At 61.4% G+C, this 17,051-nt stretch overlaps 1 protein-coding gene and 1 long non-coding RNA gene across 7 annotated transcripts in view; one reads left to right on the top strand and one right to left on the bottom strand.

Moving 5' to 3' along the window:
* NACC2 (NACC family member 2) overlaps positions 1–6,249 on the top strand; it is an 83,740-nt gene extending 77,491 nt beyond the window's left edge. For all 6 annotated transcript variants that reach the window (XM_070799554.1, XM_070799556.1, XM_019971095.2 and 3 more), the window contains 2 exons: positions 26–123; positions 1,234–6,249. In XM_070799554.1, coding sequence (XP_070655655.1) covers positions 26–123; positions 1,234–1,739 — 604 coding nt within the window. In that variant the 3' untranslated portion in view covers positions 1,740–6,249. The remainder of the gene's footprint in view (positions 1–25; positions 124–1,233) is intronic.
* Positions 6,250–13,044: 6,795 nt separating this feature from the next.
* LOC139185878 (uncharacterized) lies at positions 13,045–16,737 on the bottom strand. Its single transcript, XR_011569489.1, has 3 exons — positions 15,998–16,737; positions 15,339–15,498; positions 13,045–14,408 (listed from the first exon to the last, which is right to left on the bottom strand). It is a non-coding gene; the product is annotated as an uncharacterized lncRNA (long non-coding RNA).
* Positions 16,738–17,051: the final 314 nt, after the last annotated feature.

Raw genomic sequence — 17,051 nt, 5'->3', positions numbered from 1 at the left:
CCTCCCCTGCCCGCCCCTCCACCAGGAACACGCTGGCCAACAGCTGTGGCACAGGCATCCGTTCGTCCACCAGCGACCCGAGCCGCAAGCCGCTGGACAGCCGCGTCCTGAACGCTGTGAAACGTAAGAGGAGGGCTGGGGGGTCACTAGAGGGGGTGGGGGGCATCTCCAGGAGGCACCAGACCCCTGGATCTCAGCCTGGGAAAGGCGGCTTCTCCCAGAGGGAGCCGGTCTTGGGGTCGACGGGGAGAAAAGAACAGCTCGCGGGAGCCCGGGCTCGAGGTGTGAACGTTCTTGGTAGGTTTCCAAGCGTGATGAATTCAGCTGCGAAACTATTTTAATATGTGAAATAGATCTAATTTTCCTTTTTGAACAAAACCCCTTATTTACATTTGGGGGTTATTTTGAGCCTTTGCCATCTGCTCGGCCTGCTTCTGCCTCCCGCTCCTGGGTGTGTGGGGGCGGAACCGGGTCCATCTTGGTGGCAGACTGCCGCCGCCCCCCATCCCCGAAACCCCCCACCCACCCAGCCACCCCTGCCCTGGGACAAGGAAGAAGCCACCCGTGCCCGGCCTGGGCCAGACCAGCTGATCTCGTCTTCCTGAAACACTGTCTTAGTTTTCTTGCTTAAAAGAATCTCTCCCATGAGGCTAATTCTGTTTAGAGCAAAGAGGGGCCTTTGCAGCAGGTAATTGCATCCCAGAGCGTGCGGTGCTGGCAGGGCTCTGAGAGGAGGCAGGCGGGGTGGGGCTGGCCCGCCTGGAAGCAGGGCTCACAGTGGCGGGGGGCTCACTCTGGGGGACCCGCCTCTGAGTTCCCTGCTGTTTGTGGAGAGCTGGGTCTCCTGGCTTCTGGAACAGAAAGGAGGAGAGGGTGGGTCATTATTGTCAAACACGATGCCGCTGCCGCGCGCTGGGCTGAGAGCAGGCATGAGCCAGTACCCTCATCACCCCTTGCCAGCCCTTCAGTCCATCTAGGGCCCAGAGAGACCCACCCCCAGAGGAGTGGGACGGGGCCTCCAGCAGGGAGAAGGGTGACTGACAGCTGGTCTTCAAACTGCCCCAGGAGAGGCCTGAGTGGCCACGTGGCCTCCCCCCCTCCACTGGCCCCAGAGTGGCTGCTCCAGCCCAGAGCACGCCCCGCCCCAAGGCCCCTGGGGAGGCGGAGGGTGGGGTCCTGGGATTCCTGCGGGTGGGTGGCCGCTCACCCTGCCCCGCCGCCCTGTCCTTGCAGTGTACTGTCAGAACTTCGCCCCCAGCTTCAAGGAGAGCGAGATGAACGTCATCGCCGCGGACATGTGTACCAACGCCCGCCGCGTGCGCAAGCGCTGGCTGCCCAAGATCAAGTCCATGCTGCCCGAGGGCGTGGAGATGTACCGCACGGTCATGGGCTCCTCGGCGGCCGGCGCGCCCCTGGACCCCGAGTTCCCGCCGGCCGCCGCGCAGGTGTTCGAGCAGCGCATCTACGCCGAGCGGCGGGGCGAGGCCGCCGCCATCGTGGCCCTGAGAACTGACGCCGTGAACGTCGACCTGGCCGCCTCCGCCAACCCCGCCTTCGAGGCCGGCGAGGAGGCCGACGGGGCCGGCTCGGTCATCCAGGAGGTGGCCGCGCCCGAGCCGCTGCCCGCCGACGGCCAGAGCCCCCCGCAGCCCTTCGAGCAGGGCAGCGCCAGCAGCAGCCGGCCCGCCACGCCGGCCCCGGGGAGGAGACCGGAAGGCCCGTACGCGGGGCCCTTGTAGGGAGGAGCCCCAGGCGGACCGGCGCCCAGGCGGGTACGGAAGCTGCTTGCATGCGTTACTAATACAGACAAATGTGATCAAGCCACTTACCTACTGAACTGCTACTGTTGCCTGAAAAAAATGTGATTTTTATTCTGCTTGTATTTAAAATTTATGAAGGAAACAAATGCATTCGTTATACTGTAAACCGATTAGGCCACTGGCGACCTAGTTGCGAGAAAGGTCCCAGGGGCTCCTTTTTGATATTCGAGAGGTTAGTCTCCAAGTTGTAGCTCCTCCTCCCCCGCGTGGGGAGGGGGTGAGAGGCCCCCAGGCCCCGGTGCCTGGCTCTGCCGGCCTCCCACCCCCCACTCCCTCCCCCTGCCCGGGATGAGGCCGGGGGCCTGTGGGGTGGGAACACGCGCTTTGGGGTCCTCGGTCCTCACGCCTGGGGACGGGGACCCCCCCCACCCCTCTGGGGCTACGGGCCAGGGCTAGGCCCCCAGGGGCCAAATCCCCGTTTTACCTTCTTCCTGAGACTGGGGGAGCAGGCCTGCCAGGTCCACCGTGCGTGTGGGGTGTGGATGTGTGTGTGCAGAGCATGCGTGTGTGTGTGTGTGCAAGGGCGGTGGTGACGGCTCCGCGGTGGGCCGTGCTAGTCCATGTGTGTGAGAGGAAGTGATCTTGGCTGTGTCTGCTCTCCTGCCCCGCGCCCCAGGGCCTGACCCCCGCGGCTCCACGGACCCTCAGTCCACCTGGGACCCAGGGCCCGGGCCGCCCAGCACCCCCTGGTTCCTGCCTGGCCGCCCGCTGCCCCGTGGGGTGGGGCCACTGCCCGTGGTGCAGCCCTCGCAGCCCTCAGCCACGTTGGGTTTATGTTTGCTTGTTTATTCGTTTTTGTCTTAATTCAGATCTATTTCATATTTGGTTTGGAAACTTTCAGACACAAAAGAACAAAAAAAAATTAAGAGAGGCTGGGGTGTCCCTGCCCTGACCCACCTCGGCTCTGGGGGGGTATGTGTCCCAGACCCCAGGCTGGGCCCCACTCACCCCTGTGGAAGGGCAGCCAGGGTGAGGAGGAAGGTAACTGGGGGCCAGGTGGGCGCTGGGCTCCCCACATGTGCTCAGAGGCCCAGGGTGCACGGACCTCCGAGGCTATGGGTAGGTGGGCACTGGGCACAGGCCTGAGCGGAGGCGGTTTGCAGGCGCAGAGGTTCTGGAATGCTTCGGGGCAGAGGGTGTTGACGGGGGTTGGGGGCCAAGGGCTTTGTTGGTTTGAGGCTGGAAAGCTCACTGTGAAGTTTCATTGCTGTTTGAGGGAAGGGGCACAGGCTGTCCCAAGTGCTCCCATCCAGACACCAAGGGGCCGCCCCCCACCTAGTCCCAGGTGGCCCCCAGGCATGGCCAGAGGCCCCCCACCCCAGCCCTACTCCCTGCACTCTGCCTTCCCTTTCCCCCCACCCCTGCCAGGCAGGTGTGACCCACCCCCCCCACCCCCGCCAGCCCACAAAGCTGAGCCACCCCCAGCCTCTTGCATGTCCCAGCTGGGAGGGGGGCATCATGGGAGAGGGGCTTCGGCACTGCCCCCCCCCCAACCCCAGGCTCCTTGTCCTGCTGACTGCCGCGCTCCCTCGTGGACGGCCCTTGGAGGAGACCTTGGTGTTGGGGGAGCGAGGGGTGCTTCTTCCAGCCAGGCCAGACATGTGGCCTGCTCTCTGCAGAGGTCTGATGGCCACGGGCTGGGCTAGGAGGACCCGGGGTGGGCACATGGGAGCTGACCTCAGCCCCTTCGCCTGCCTGTCTCTGCCCCAGGGGCTGCGGCTCCTTCCTGCTGGGGCTTCAGGCCAACCACGTGGCCCAGAGGTAGGCCTCTTCCGTCTCAGGCCTGGGGAGGGGCGGCGGGGGAGGCGAGCTGGCACAGCCCACAGCCCACCAGGGACCAGGACCAAGTCCTCCTGGAGTTGGGAGGAGGCCACAGCCCCTAGGTGGGGGTGGGGTGGGGGCGGGTGAGGCGGACTCCACCACCCTACCGGAGCCCCCATCGTCGGCCGACACCCCATGTTTGCACTTTTATCCAACTAGCTCCTGGGGACCCTCGGGGGCCGGCTGCCCGCCCTGGCTGTGGACAGAAGGGCTTTGCTCTCTCCTCTTGACCCCCACTCCAATGTGGGCCCTGTGGCCATCCCCCGGCCCCCGGCCCCGAGGTCAGGACCGGGAGGGGCGCCGGCCTCCCAGAGAAGGCCTGACTGCTGCTCAGGCCAGCACAATGTCCCATGACCTCTGTTCTTTAATTGTCATAGTCGCCGTCTGTTTTGTTGTTCTGGGTAAGGAAGGCTAGAGCTGCAGGTGAAACTTTAATAAGAATCTAATGTGAATGGCTGCTGAACTCTTCCTGCGCTCCGGACGGGCCAGGCCGAGCGTTTTGCACTAATGTGTCCCGCGGTGGACGTGGGGCGGAGCGTTTGCAGACGGGCGTGGCTGATGATTGTATCTGCCGGGGTGCTCCCCCCGCCGCGTCCGGAATGTTCCGCGGGGCGGGCGGCGGCGGCGGGCCTGGGCTCAGGGGGGGCCTTCCAGAGTGCCTTAGCATCTTTTGATCATTTTTCCCAAGGAAAACCAATTAGGAGAACCAGACCCTTCCCTCCTCTGTTTACAAGACGACTAATTCCTGTCCCGTGAGCGTGACCCTTCACACCCGACCCCTGTAGACCGAGAGACAAGCCACTCAGTATTTATGAGATAACCGCACCTTTATCCCTAAGCTTGACTATTAGCAATACGCATATACTACATAGAGTCTACATAGAGCTAAGTCTATCAGCGCCTTTCGGAGAGAGAAGGACTGGGCCAGTCCCAGCGGCCGTGGCGGGCAGCCCGCCCGGGCTCCGTGGCCGCCCCCCACCCCTGCCCTCCCCGGTGGCCGGGCTGGGCCCCGGGAGGCAGCTGGGACGAGTGCAGAGGTCCAGGAGAAGGGACCGTGATGTGACAGATACTGTGAGCTCGGTGGGGCTGCCTGTCCGCCCGGCCGGCCGGCCGGCGGCCTCGGTACTTGAAACCTGTCTTGCTTTCTGCACTGTCTGGTCTCACCCAGAGTTCTCTGTGGTTGCTTAGCCTTGCACTTGATGCGATCGTCTTACCCTGCCCTTGAATGTGGACCAGAGGCAAGGGGAGAGGCCTCTGGGCGTGCGGCCTGCGGCCCCAAAACCGCTGTCCGGGTGCTGGGGCCCCAGGAGCCGGGCGTGTTTCTCCTCCATGAAAACTCATTCCTCGGCGGCCTTTCTGCTGGGAGGAAGGAGGAAAGCAGGGGCTCAGCCTGGGAGCGGCCTGCTCGGTTCCGGCCCTGACTCTGTCCCCATGTGATGGCCGGAACCTCCCAGCGTGGGTTGGGTGCGTGCCACCCCCAGCCGTGGACGGCTTAGATTCCCCTCCACCGGGTTATCTTTATGGAAACACTCTGCTGCAAGTCGAAAAAGGCCTATGGCCCATTAACCACCTGAAAACTCAGAGAAAACCTCTGCCTGCCTCTCTGCCAGCAGTAAATCCTAAACACAGAACTGAGAGCTCAGAGCCGTCTTGAGCTTTAACTACTGTTTCTGAATGTTGCTGCTGCAGACGTCTGTCATTGTGTCAGCCAGCCAGCTCCAGGCGTGTCGCCCGCCAGCGGCCAGAGACCGTGGTGGGGGGCAGGGGTGGGGGTGGGGGGGCTCGGTACAAGGTGTTTCTAACCTGGCAAGGGTTTTTGGTTTTTGTTCGTTTGTTTTGTTCTGTTTCTTTGAGAAAAACGAGAAGGAATCTGATGCAGCATCTGTCTAAAGCATTCAGATTGGACACCCCGCTTGGATTCTGATCAGCGCTTCTTCGTTAGCGTTTTGCACATGGTTGTCATTTTTATGTCAAAAGAAGCCAAAACTTGCAATACTATTTTTAGCAGACAAAAAATAATAAAAACTAAATATAAACCGTATAAATATTTTTGACTTGAACATTTGAATGGCATTGGGTGCAAATAGACCATTCATCCTTTGGACGGACTGTTTGGGGAAAAGAAAGAGACTTTTGCAAAGGAGACGGTTGTTGTTAAAGAGTCCGTGGAGGGGTTAAGTAGTACTGTAACTCACGACTGTTAAAAATCAATAAATAAATTGTCCTGTGCTGTATAGGAGGCCTGTTTCACAGTAACACTGAGTTCCATTTCAGCCTCAGAAGAGACTGGCTTTTTTTTTTTCTTCTTGTTTTTATTTTTTTTTTTAAAGAAGGAGGAAACCTCTGTTTGTTCCTCCTGCGCCTCCCTCTCTTTCGTGCTGCTACTTGGCAGAATTCAGACTGTTGCTTTTTCGCCACGGCTGACACCCTATCATAACTCAGAGGACACGACAACGTCCGCCAGCGACCAGGACCCAGAGGGCTTGCAGTGTGCTCAGAGCCGATCCAGGAAGTGGAAATCCGTTACAAACAAAAGGATGTGATCGTTCATTGTAAAGCGCTTTGTAAAATTCACATTTACAGAATAATAAAGTCAGTTCAAACCCAAGTTGCCTGCACTTGGCTCCTCTGTGGGGTTGGGAGAAGCCAGGGAGGGCATGGGTTTGTTGGAGGCAGGGCAATCAGCCGTCCCAGGAGGGGCACCCTCAGGACCCGGGAGCCCTGGGTGGGAGAAGGGGCCATCCCCAGGCTCGCTGCCCATTGTCCACACCTGGTCCCCTTCTCCCTGCCCCCAGTGTCTTAGAAGGGAAGGGGGCTGGTGGGCAGGATGTCGGTGGGGGGCGGTCCCGTGCCTGGGGCGGGGGGGGGGGGGGGGGCGCCTGAGCTCCTGGTGAATTGAGGGGGCTCTCCCTTTCATTGTCTGCAAACTGGGGCGCCTGGCTCACCTGCCTGCCCCCCCAGGCGTGCAGCTGCCTCCCACCCGGCCCTTCCCCTCCTCTGCTCCTGGGCCAGGTCCGCCCCCAGCTGGACGAAGTGGGAATTACAAGTGGGCGGAGCGGGTCGCTGGTCCGAGAGCCCCAGGCTCCATCCCCTGAGCATCTCTGGAGCCATCCCTCCAGTTTCCCCAGGGCTGGTTCGCAGATTCAGGCGTGGCAGCTCTGTCCACCCTTCACTCCACTGCTATACCGACAAGGACCTTTTTGGGCTCCAGCGGGTAAGGTTGTGCATCTGTTTGTCCCACGGACTTCAATCAGTTCTCAGGTTCTCACGTGCGACTCATGCTCAGACATCTAGGTGGTGGGCTCCTCACTTCCTCTGTCCTTGGAGGGTCTTGTCCAGAGGGGCCACGGTTGGCTTTCTAAAGGCACCCCTGGCCTCTCCCCTTTCTCAGGCTTTGTAGCAATTGTTCTGCCCAAGCTGCTGTTGTTTAGCCACTCAGTCATGTCCAACTCTTTTCAACCTCATGGACTGTAACCCTCCAGGCTCCTCTGCCCACAGGATTTCCCTAGGCAAGAATACTGGAGTGAGTTGCCATTTCCTTCTCCAGGGGATCGTCTCCACTGATTAAACCTGCTTCTCTTGCATTGCAGGCAGATTCTTTACCACTGAGCCACCTGGGAAACCCTGCCATGGATGGATTTATTTACTCATCTGTTTATCTTGAAACTGCCGCCCAACACGGGGTGGGTAGGTACGGAGAGGAGGGGTCTGGAGAAGGCAGGGGTCTGTAAGTCTGCTTGGAGTGACATTCCCCAAAGGGGGCAGGGTCCCCTGGAGCCATGGCCAGGGCGGAGCAGGCACAAGGGCTAACGTGGGTGGACGTGGTTTCCAGATGGGCCTCTCGGAGGGGCTACCCCGCAGTCCTCTCATCAATGCCCGGGAGCCTGGTCAGAGACAGGCCCAGGAGGAGCCCGGCTTGCCTGCCCCACCCCGCACCCAGCCCTGGGGGGTGAGCACTTCTGTGGGATCTGGTTTTCAGCTCTGCTCACCCATCAGCTTGGCCGCCACAAGTCCTTGCCCCTCCTGCCCAGGACCTCAAAACTGCGGGATCGGCAAATTCCAGGTCACCCACCTGGGCTGACGGAGACACCTGATTTCTGGGCCACAGACTGTACCCCTCGAAGGCCCCCACTCAGGCAGCCCCATGCCCCCGGTAGCAGGGACAGCTGAGGCCGGGGCTGGGGGCGGTACTGTGAGGAAGGGCTCTGCTCTGAACCCAGGAGTCCTGCCACGTTCTGGTTTGAGCCGCCCAGCCCAGCCCCCACCCCGGGTGAGCCTCTGGGTTCCCCGCAGGATGAGATCCAGCATCTACCGGCCGGGCTCTGTCCTCCCCAGCCTCTGTCCTTCAACCGGCCTCCCTGCCCTTGCAGCCTCCACAGAAACTGGCTGAGGCATCAGAACCTTTGCATCCCACCCCTTTGTCCTGTCCTGGAAGTGGGTGCGACGTCAGCAGGACCCAGAGCTCAGCCAGGAGCCCTTTGTCCTCTGGAACAAAGGGTCGGAGCCCGGGGGTGGGGGTGGGGGTGGGGGGCTAAGCCGTGGGGGAGGGGCGCCCTGGATCACGCTGCCACACAGGGGTGACCGGCCCGCTCCGGATCCGGGTGGACACTGTGGGTGTGTCCTTCCTGGCCCTGAAAGACCATCACCGCTCCCTCAAGGCATCCCAGTGGTGCGGGAGGGTGTCCAGGCCTGTCTGCTGTGGCAGAGGAGGCCTGGGTGGTCAGTTGTGGTTCTGTGTTGGGTCCATTCCATCTGGCCAGGAGGGTCCACTGGGAAGTGGACGCAGATGGCGGTCAAGGGGCCGCTGGGGGTATTCGCCTGTCAAGGGAAGGAGAACGGGGCGGGCAGATGGTAGAGGGTTAGGGCCCAGGCCTGGAAGGGAGGTCGGGCAGGGCAGAGGGGACACTGCCCCCTCCCGGGCTACCCAGGGGGGCACCCAGCTCCGAGATCTTTTGTGCCACACAGGTCGGGCACATGGGGCTGGGGGACACGCGGAAGGCGGGTCTGGGGACACGGCGCAGACAGGACTCCTGCTGTGATGGGGGTGGGCGTCAGACCACAGGACCCTCTCCCCGGGGCTTCCCTGGGGTGTCTGTAGCCAGCCTCAGAGCTGGGGCTGGGAGGGGGCCTGAGGAGTCTGGGGTTGGGGTGGGGATGACCTTCACTCCAGGTGGCCCCACAAGGCCAGGCCCAGGCCGCCCTGGTCTGTCCGTCCTTCCCGGCTCGGCCTGGGGGAGGGGCTCAGCGATAGCGGAGGCTGAAGGAAGCTGTTCTGGGTGGGCCAGGGTGGGTAGGCTCTTCTTGATCGGAGGTCCCCGCCCCGCCAGCCCCAGGGCCCCTTGCAAAGGCGGGGCCCCCCTGCAAGTTTGAGATTGGGGCGCACCGAGGGGAGTGAGGGCAGGGCGGGGGAGTGGCCATGGGCGCTGGCCCGGGACTCCCACCCCGCCCTCAGGACGCAGGCCTCGCCCAGCAGAGGAGCTGCCCAGCCTCCCGGGACCCTAACTGACTAACAGCCCCAGACAGACTGGGAGCTGGGAGGCGGATGGCACATTGCCTCTCAGGGAGGGCGGAGAGGCCCCGATTTCCAGGAAAAGCTGGCTGATTCTGGGGGAGGGGAGGGTGGTGTCAGGAGTGGGGAGGTTGAGAGGGAGGCCTTGACGAGGGCCTGGGGCAGAGCCTGCCTGCCCTGGGCCTCATCCCCCCGCTCCATGAGGGGAGCCCCTAGGTGTGTAGCTCTGTCCTGGTTCCATCAGGTAAGGACAGAGCAGCCCTGGGGAGGAGCCACGTCTGCCCCTCTGGCTTCCTGAGGGCGGGCAGTGTCCAGACTACATTGGGCCCCACAAGAAGGGCAGCTGGGGCGCCAGGAGGCAGCTCTCCTGACCCAGGAAGTTCTGGGGTGCCGCGCACCAGCGCCCCAAACAGGCCACGCCTGCTGGAAGCCCTGCTCGCCCCTCAACTAGGGGCATCTGGCTCTGTGGCCCTCACCCCACTCAGACCCCTGGCCGCCCTTCTCCGGAGCAGGGGCAGGGGCAAAGGTCATGTGCCCAGCTGGGAGGCGGCTCTTGGGGTGGGGGGAGGAGGTCACCTCAGTGGCAGGTGCTCAAGTTGGCCTCTGGGCGGGAGTTCCTGGGCAGCCTCCCTGGGGACAGTGCAGGGGTGGGGCTCTTGACCCCCAAGGACCTGCGGTCTGGGTCGCCTTCCTGAGCTGTCTGTCCAGCATGCCTCACTAACCCCAGCTGACCTCTGCCAGACAGTGTCCACCCAGGGCCTCACAGGAGTCCCACCATGGTCCTGGGAGGCGATCCAACTACAGCCCCATTTTTCAGATGGGAAAACCGAGGCGCAGAGAAGTTTAGGAAGTCACCTGGGCACAGCTGGCAGGGTATGAACCAGGCGCCTGTCTGGCGCCGGCCTCCCTGCCCCTGCCACTGGGGCAGCGCCCCTGGCGGAGTAGAGGGAGTGTCCCTGGGCTCGAAGTTCGGATGGGCTCAGCCAGGACTCACAAAGGGTGGTCCGGCTATTCCCACCACCAGGTGCCCCCTATCCATCCATCCACCTCTCCAATCAGTCAGAGGCATGCATGGCCCGAACCTCACCCCCACCACAAAGGGGGTCCTCAGCCGTCTGGAATTGGAGCTGAAGCCCTGGGGAAGGCGCCTGGGGCCTCCCTCGGCCAAGGGTCAGGATGGAGGAAGTGTGGTGGGCAGGGGTGTTTGGAGGCAACACAGCCTCCGTTACAGAACCGTGGACCCTGAGCCTCCCTCTGGCGGGGCAGGGAAGGACAGGAGCCCAAGACCCCCGGCATCCTGCCCCCAGGGCCCCATCAGTTCCAGGAGGTCCCTAACTCAAGAGCACCCATCCCTGCTGAGGAGCATGGTGTGGGGAGCTGGGCGGGAGGGGCACCCCCAGGCCAAAGCAGACTCTAATCTTGTGTGGGGGAGGGGCTCTGGGCCTTGGACGGGCTTGCCACCCAAGTGGGGGTGAAATCAGACCCTTGAAGGCACAAGGTGAGGAAGAGGACGGGTGGGAGGCAGGAGGTGGAAGGTGAAGCCAGACCCCCCCACACACCCTGGGGCATTGCTGATAAGGCTCCCTCTGGGCTCAGACTGGCTGCAGGGGTACCGGGACTGCAGAGGTGAGCAGAGCTCTGTGCTGGGGGTCCATGTCAGGCCCTGGGCAGTCACTGGGCATCAGGACCCCCACCTGCCCCATCCAGGGCTCCTGCAGGGAGCTCTCACCCCCCTGGCCTCCTTCCCCAGATTGCTCCACATCTACCCTGGTGTAGGGCCTAGAGAGGCGCCTCTGAGACAGAGAAGCGGCGGGGAAGCTGGCCAGCGGTGTGGAAGCAAGTGCCCGGCAGCTGGCAGCGCAGAGGGAGGACCGGGCCTCTGCAAGGCGGCCCGCCTGCGAGAAAAAGCGGATCACTCCAACCCGCTCAAGCGGTGGTGCTGAAATTCAGATAAGCCGGGCGCGTGATCCAGCCGGCTTTGCGGCAGACCCACCCCAAGCGGGAACACAGAAGTGATTAGGCCTAAAAGCTCGGGCCATTTAGCTTTTATTCGATTGGCAGCGAGGCCCGGGGTGCCCTCTGCTTCTGCCGTTTGATTATACATCTGTGCTCAAAATACTGTTCCTGGAACGGAGGGGCCGCAGGCTGCCTTGGAATGGAAATCAATTTGATTAGAGAGCAGTCAATTACCGTGAGGACCAGGCTGCCGTCCACCTCCGCAAAACAGGCCACTTTCCGAGGAAATGCCAGCTTGCTCCGCGCGGGCGGGGGCGGGGCAGACCCGCTGTGGGCGGGACGGGAAGGCCTGGTGTGGGCGGGGACGGGGCGGGGCAAACCGTGGTGGGCGGGGCGGACGGACCGGAAGGGGCGAGGTGGGTGGAGCAAGCCTGCGCCCTTGCTTCCCTCCCTCTGAGAGGCTGCTCTCTGCTGCCTTCTCCCCTGGATTCCTCCTGCAGAGGCTGGACTACCACGTGTCTGGACCGCTCTGGGGGCCCTGACCAGGGAGGCAGGCCTGGGTCTGGTCGCCACCTACTCCTGCATCAGAAACAAGCTGTGCATGTCACCAGTGTGGGAGCCCCCCGGGTAGGACTGGAGCGGGATGGTGCCCCAGGACCTGTCCAGTCCTCCACTAGAACTCGCAGCACCTCCGTGCTGAACTCAAGGTGCCCGTCGAGGGGACAGAATGGGGACTGGAGATTTACCCCTTCCATCCTCCTGACTGGACACCCGCATGCAGTGAGCCACCTGCAGACTGGAACACTTCAGCCCTGCACTCAAGAGTCAGGTGGGCCTGTGACAGAGTCCCAGCTCTGTCCTCTGGCTGGGGGACTTTTGAAGTCACCTGGGTGAGATTTTGTAAAATAGAGATAATAGTTTCTACCTTGCTGGGGTGTCATGGAAATCAGAGATCACCCCTCAAGTCAGTGTTTCTAGAGCATCTACTCTATACACCAAATGCAGTGACTGAGGCATTGCCGTCACCCCCTAAAGGAGCTCTGATGTTCATGGTTTCATTGGCCAAGGGGGCCACAGCGTCCACTGGGGGCACCAGGCTGGCAGGTTCAAGGAGAGGCTTGCATGCTGCTGGTGCACAGGGTCTGTGGCCCCCGCATCAGGGCCTTGTGTGGAGGGCCTTCCAGGCGATGAACACACCTCCCTTCCTCTCCCTTCCTCACACACCCTAGAGAGAGAGGCGATGGTTCCCATGTAATGCACGGGAAAGTCGAAGGCTGCCAGCTGCTGCTGCTGCTGCTAAGTCGCTTCAGTCGTGTCCGACTCTGTGCTACCCCAGAGACGGCAGCCCACCAGGCTCCCCCGTCCCTGGGATTCTCCAGGCAAGAACACTGGAGTGGGTTGCCATTTCCTTCTCCAATGCATGAAAGTGAAAAGTGAAAGTGAAGTCGCTCAGTTGTGTCCGACTCTTAGCGACCCCATGGACTGCAGCCTGCCAGGCTCCTCCGTCCATGGGATTTTCCAGGCAAGAGTACTGGAGTAGGGTGCCATTGCCTTCTCCGAAGGCTGCCAGGGCCTGGCTCAAATCTCATGGCCATGTCACTGAAGTGGTGCAGCCTCGTTGAAAAACAGCCTGGCAGTTTCTCAAAAAACTGAATGCAGAATCGCCATCCACTCAGAGGCTTGCACCCCAAAGACTTGAAGAGAGACGTTTAAACAACATTGCACACCCATGTTCTCTGCAGCAGGTGCGCAGTGACCGAAAGCAGAAACAACCCCGTGCCCATCAACAGATGAAGGACACCAAGATTCAGTCCACCCGCACGAGGAAGTGCTATTCAACCCTAAAGAAGAATGAAGGGCCGGCTCAGGCTGCCTCGTGGACGAACCTTGAAGAAAACACGATGCTGAGCAAAGGAAGCCAGACACCATATTGGTCAATTCCATTTATATGAAATTCCAGAACAGGCCAAAGCAGGTCGGTGTTTGCTAGGGGCCAGGGGAGGGAAGGAGGGATGAGAGTGATGGGTAAAGGGTCTCAGTCTGGGGGGACTAGTTTTGAAACTAGACAGTGGTGTTAATTGCACAATATCATGAGGAATGTACTTAATGCCACTGAATTGTTCAATTTACAATGATCAGAATGGCACATTTTATGTTATATGTATTTTACCACAGTGAAAAAAAAACAACCCAAAACCCTCATGTCCAGTGAGTGTTGGAGCTGAGTGGGAAGCCGAGTCAGGCCGGCCCGGGCCATCACCCTCCACCCAGTGCACCCCAGAACAGCGGCTTGACGCAGAGGGGCCCAGTTCTCAGGCAGGACACCTCCTGTGTGTGGCTAGGGGTCCCACAACCCCGGAGGCTGTGTGCTGTGAGCAGGGGGTGCAGCAGGTTACTTTGCCTCCCAAGTGGGTACCCCGGTGGGGGCAAGATGCACTTCTGAACTAATTGAGCTCTTGTCTGATGGGAGGTCTGCCCCTGCCAGAGCTTCAAGGTCAAAAGAAAGGGCTGAAGGAGGCGTGTGCTGCAGCCCAGATCGGGCCCGAGGCGTGCTCTGGTCCCTGAAGGGTCTGCCCGACTCCCTTCCAGACCAAGGGAAGCTTCTGGAAACCTGGGAGGTAGGCAAGGCAGCAGGGGAGGGAAGAGCCTCACCCCAGCCCATGTGTCCCTGTGAAGCTTAGCCCCCCAGATTGTGAGAGGAAGGGGCCCCCATCCTCTCAAGCCCCTCAACCACTGGGGAGGTGAGTGTCTTGTCCCCTTACAGAGAGGTCTAAGCCACCAAGGAGAAGCAAAGACCCAACCCAGGGCTCTGAGTCCAGGGCTTACAGGCACCATGACGAGGACCAGGGACACCTGGGCATGTGGGAGGGAGGGAGGGGGAAGAAGGAAGGGAGGCAGGGTCAGTGGGCACTTTGGGCAGTGGTCAGGGGTCAGGAAAGGCTTCCTGCTGAGGTGTCCCAGAGCAGCTGCGAGAGCAGAGGCAGAGTCTGAGCCAAAGATGGGCCCAGAACCTCAGCCCCAATGGGGCGCGGATACTCCTGAGGCCTCGAGGGCCCAGCCTGTGACACCCCTCCATCCCTCCGTCCCTCCCCCCCACCAGGCCTCTCTGCGGCTCTGGGCCTGGGCCACCTCCAGCCCTGGGTGGAAGGAGAGGCCGCCCCAGGAGAGACAGCTGTACATCAGTCCTGCACGTTGGTTCCTGACGAGGCTCTGAGTCATATGCTCCCTGTGTTCGTCCGCAGAGTGGAGCAGATGGTGGTGCAGTAACACTTTAAATTAAGTATTCCAAAAGCACATTAAATCTAGATTGAATAAGACAGTTATTGTATGGAAATTGAAGGCCCATTGGTTCTTCTCTGAGTATCGAGGTCCAGCAGCTCCTCATCCAGTCTCTCCCCGCCTTGATTTCGAGGGTGGCTCATGAGTGTGCCTGGGCAGCGGGGCAGGGCTTTCCCATATCAGCCGCCCAGGGACCCCCGCCTCGCACGGACCTCAGTTTCTGAACCCCTGTCCCCCTGGCCTTGCTCTGGAGCTGACCGCAGTTCCCTTGCTGGAGGCTAACGAGGGCTGGGTACCACCCTCAGGCTGGCTTGGAGGGCTCTCATGGAATCCTCCAGAAGCTGGAGGCTGAGAGGGGAAGGGACTTGTTCCAGGACTCTCTGCGGGGGCGGGGGGAGGTGGGGGGAGGGGCAGGGCGGGAGGGGCACACAGGGGTCTGGGAGGGGTCCTGCCGGAGGTGGCCAGGTGGACACGGAGCCTGGTGAACCAAGCTTTGCTGAGCAAGGACGGTGGGGGGAACAGCTCACCCTCAGTACCATCCTCCCCAAGCCCTGCCCTTCTCCTCCCCCACCATCCTATCCCCCCAGTGCGAGAGGGAGCGCCCCTGGGAAGGGGCGATTCCGGGAGCACTGCCCCCCCCAGGCCTCCTCAGACCAGGGGCTGGAAGCTGCTAAGTGCCTGATGAGTTCTTGTGGCCACAGTAAATCTGGTCACTTTGTCCCTGCGGAGAGGCCCCCGGCCTCCAGGCGGAGGAAACCGGCTCCCCGACCTCAAGCAGGTGAACGCCCGCCCATGGCGGCAGTTCCTGTAACCGGCAGCCGTGCTATTAATAATCAATCCATTGGCCCTAAAAGCTTCAGGGGGAGCAGAGAGGCCTCTGTGGGGGCCTGGCAGGGAGGGGGTCTGCACATGGCCCGGAGCCTGGGCAGGAGGCTGGGAGCACGGGGACCTACCTGGAGTCACAGCTGGCCCACCAGGTCTGCTGAGAGACACCTGGAATCCGGCCTCTGTCCCCAGAGTTAGGTCCAGGACCCGCGATCAGGGGCGGGATGTGGGCTGGGGGCCTGCCCTCAGCCAGGCGGTCACCGCTGGCCAGGCGGCCAGATTCATCAACTGAAGATACACAGTGAAAGTGAAGATAGTCAGTCACTCGTGTCTGACTCTTTGCAACCCCATGGACTGTAGCTCACTAGACTCCTCTGTCCATGGCATTCTCCACTCCAGGAATACTGGCGTGGGTCCCTATTTCCTCCTCCAGGGGATCTTCCTGACCCAGGGATCAGACCCAGGTCTCCCACATTGCAGGTGGATTCCTTACCATCTGACCACCAGGGACACCCATCCTTCTTCAGACCAAATTTCACATTCATAAGGAATAACTTTTTAGTTCAAGGACTTCCCATGCAGTCTGGGGACATATCATTGTTTGAAATTCAGATTCAGCTGGGTCTTCTGTATTTTATCTGGCAAGCCCCTGCCCTTGCGGCTCCTCCTTCCCTGGAACCCGGGCTCTGTACGGCTCTGGGGCTCTCTCTGTGCTCTGGCCTCCCTGCCTCCCCTCCACCCCTGCCCCAGGGCCTCCTTAGCGTCTCTTCTTCCTGACGGCTCTCACATGGTCTCTGTGGACTTGTGCTTTGGGTCCCTGTCTTCCCACCATCCTTGAGCGTCCAGCCCGGATGGGGTCCCACACTGTTCCGGGGGTGCCCTGCCCACCATGGCCACGGCCTAGTCCTTCGCAGCCGCCTCTCCTCTTTTGTGAAGGTGGGACGTCTGGTTCCTGTGGCAATAGCAGAAGTCACCCTGTCTGCTTTTCTGGGGAGCACGGGACCTGCAGAGCCACGAGGAAGATGAGGGGAGGGGCCGAGGAGAGGCTGGAGGGAGCCAGTCCCCTGCCCCTGGGAAAGCGCAAGGGGAAGGGCCCTGCATCCAGCTAGAGGTGCACACCCCAGAGAGGTCCCCAGCACACGGCAGGCACCCCAGAACTGGAAAGACAGAGGAGAGGGGCAGGAGTCAGTGTGTGGCCGTCCCTGATGGCCTGACCTTCAGGAGGAGGGAGCGCGGCCCGTCTACCTCAGAGGAGGCCCCGGGGCTGGACTCCTTGGACGCCACTCTGAACCCCCCGCCCCCCGCCAGGCCAGGGCCGACGTGTATGTGGCAGCATCACTTACCCTGCAAAGCAAGTCCTGGTGTCTGATTTCTGTTTTCTTTAATGAAAGACAGTGACAGCTAATGATGACAGCAGTTGTTTCTTGAGCCCTCGCTGCGCCAGGGACGGGCAAGCACCTGCTTTGTTTGTGGGGGCTCTCACACACTCCTGGAGCCCCACCCCAGGGCTCTCTCATCCTCCAGGGTCCCCACACAACCCCCCAGGGACCCCACACTCTCTCCTGAGCTAACACGTCCCCGGGTCCCTGAGCTGTGTGGGTTCTGGTTTCCTGTGGGTCTAAGGGGATCTGGGGCAGGGGCTGGGAAAGGAGGTGGGGGGTGGGGGGGCACACAGTCCTTAAAGGGTCTGAGACTCTGTAGACTGTCCTTTGAGAACGGGGATAGCGGGAAGCCTGGCCACTGGGGGCCAGTGCTGACCCAGCTGCAGATTGGGAAGCTGAGGCGGAAGGGGCGGCCAGTCCCTGCTTTCTGTCTTTCTCCCCCTCCTCCTCTGCTCCACA

The sequence above is a fragment of the Bos indicus genome, chromosome 11 (genome assembly GCF_029378745.1).
Source record: "Bos indicus isolate NIAB-ARS_2022 breed Sahiwal x Tharparkar chromosome 11, NIAB-ARS_B.indTharparkar_mat_pri_1.0, whole genome shotgun sequence".
In the NCBI taxonomy this organism is placed as follows: Eukaryota; Metazoa; Chordata; class Mammalia; order Artiodactyla; family Bovidae; genus Bos; species Bos indicus.
This window is presented reverse-complemented; position numbering and strand designations above follow the sequence as displayed.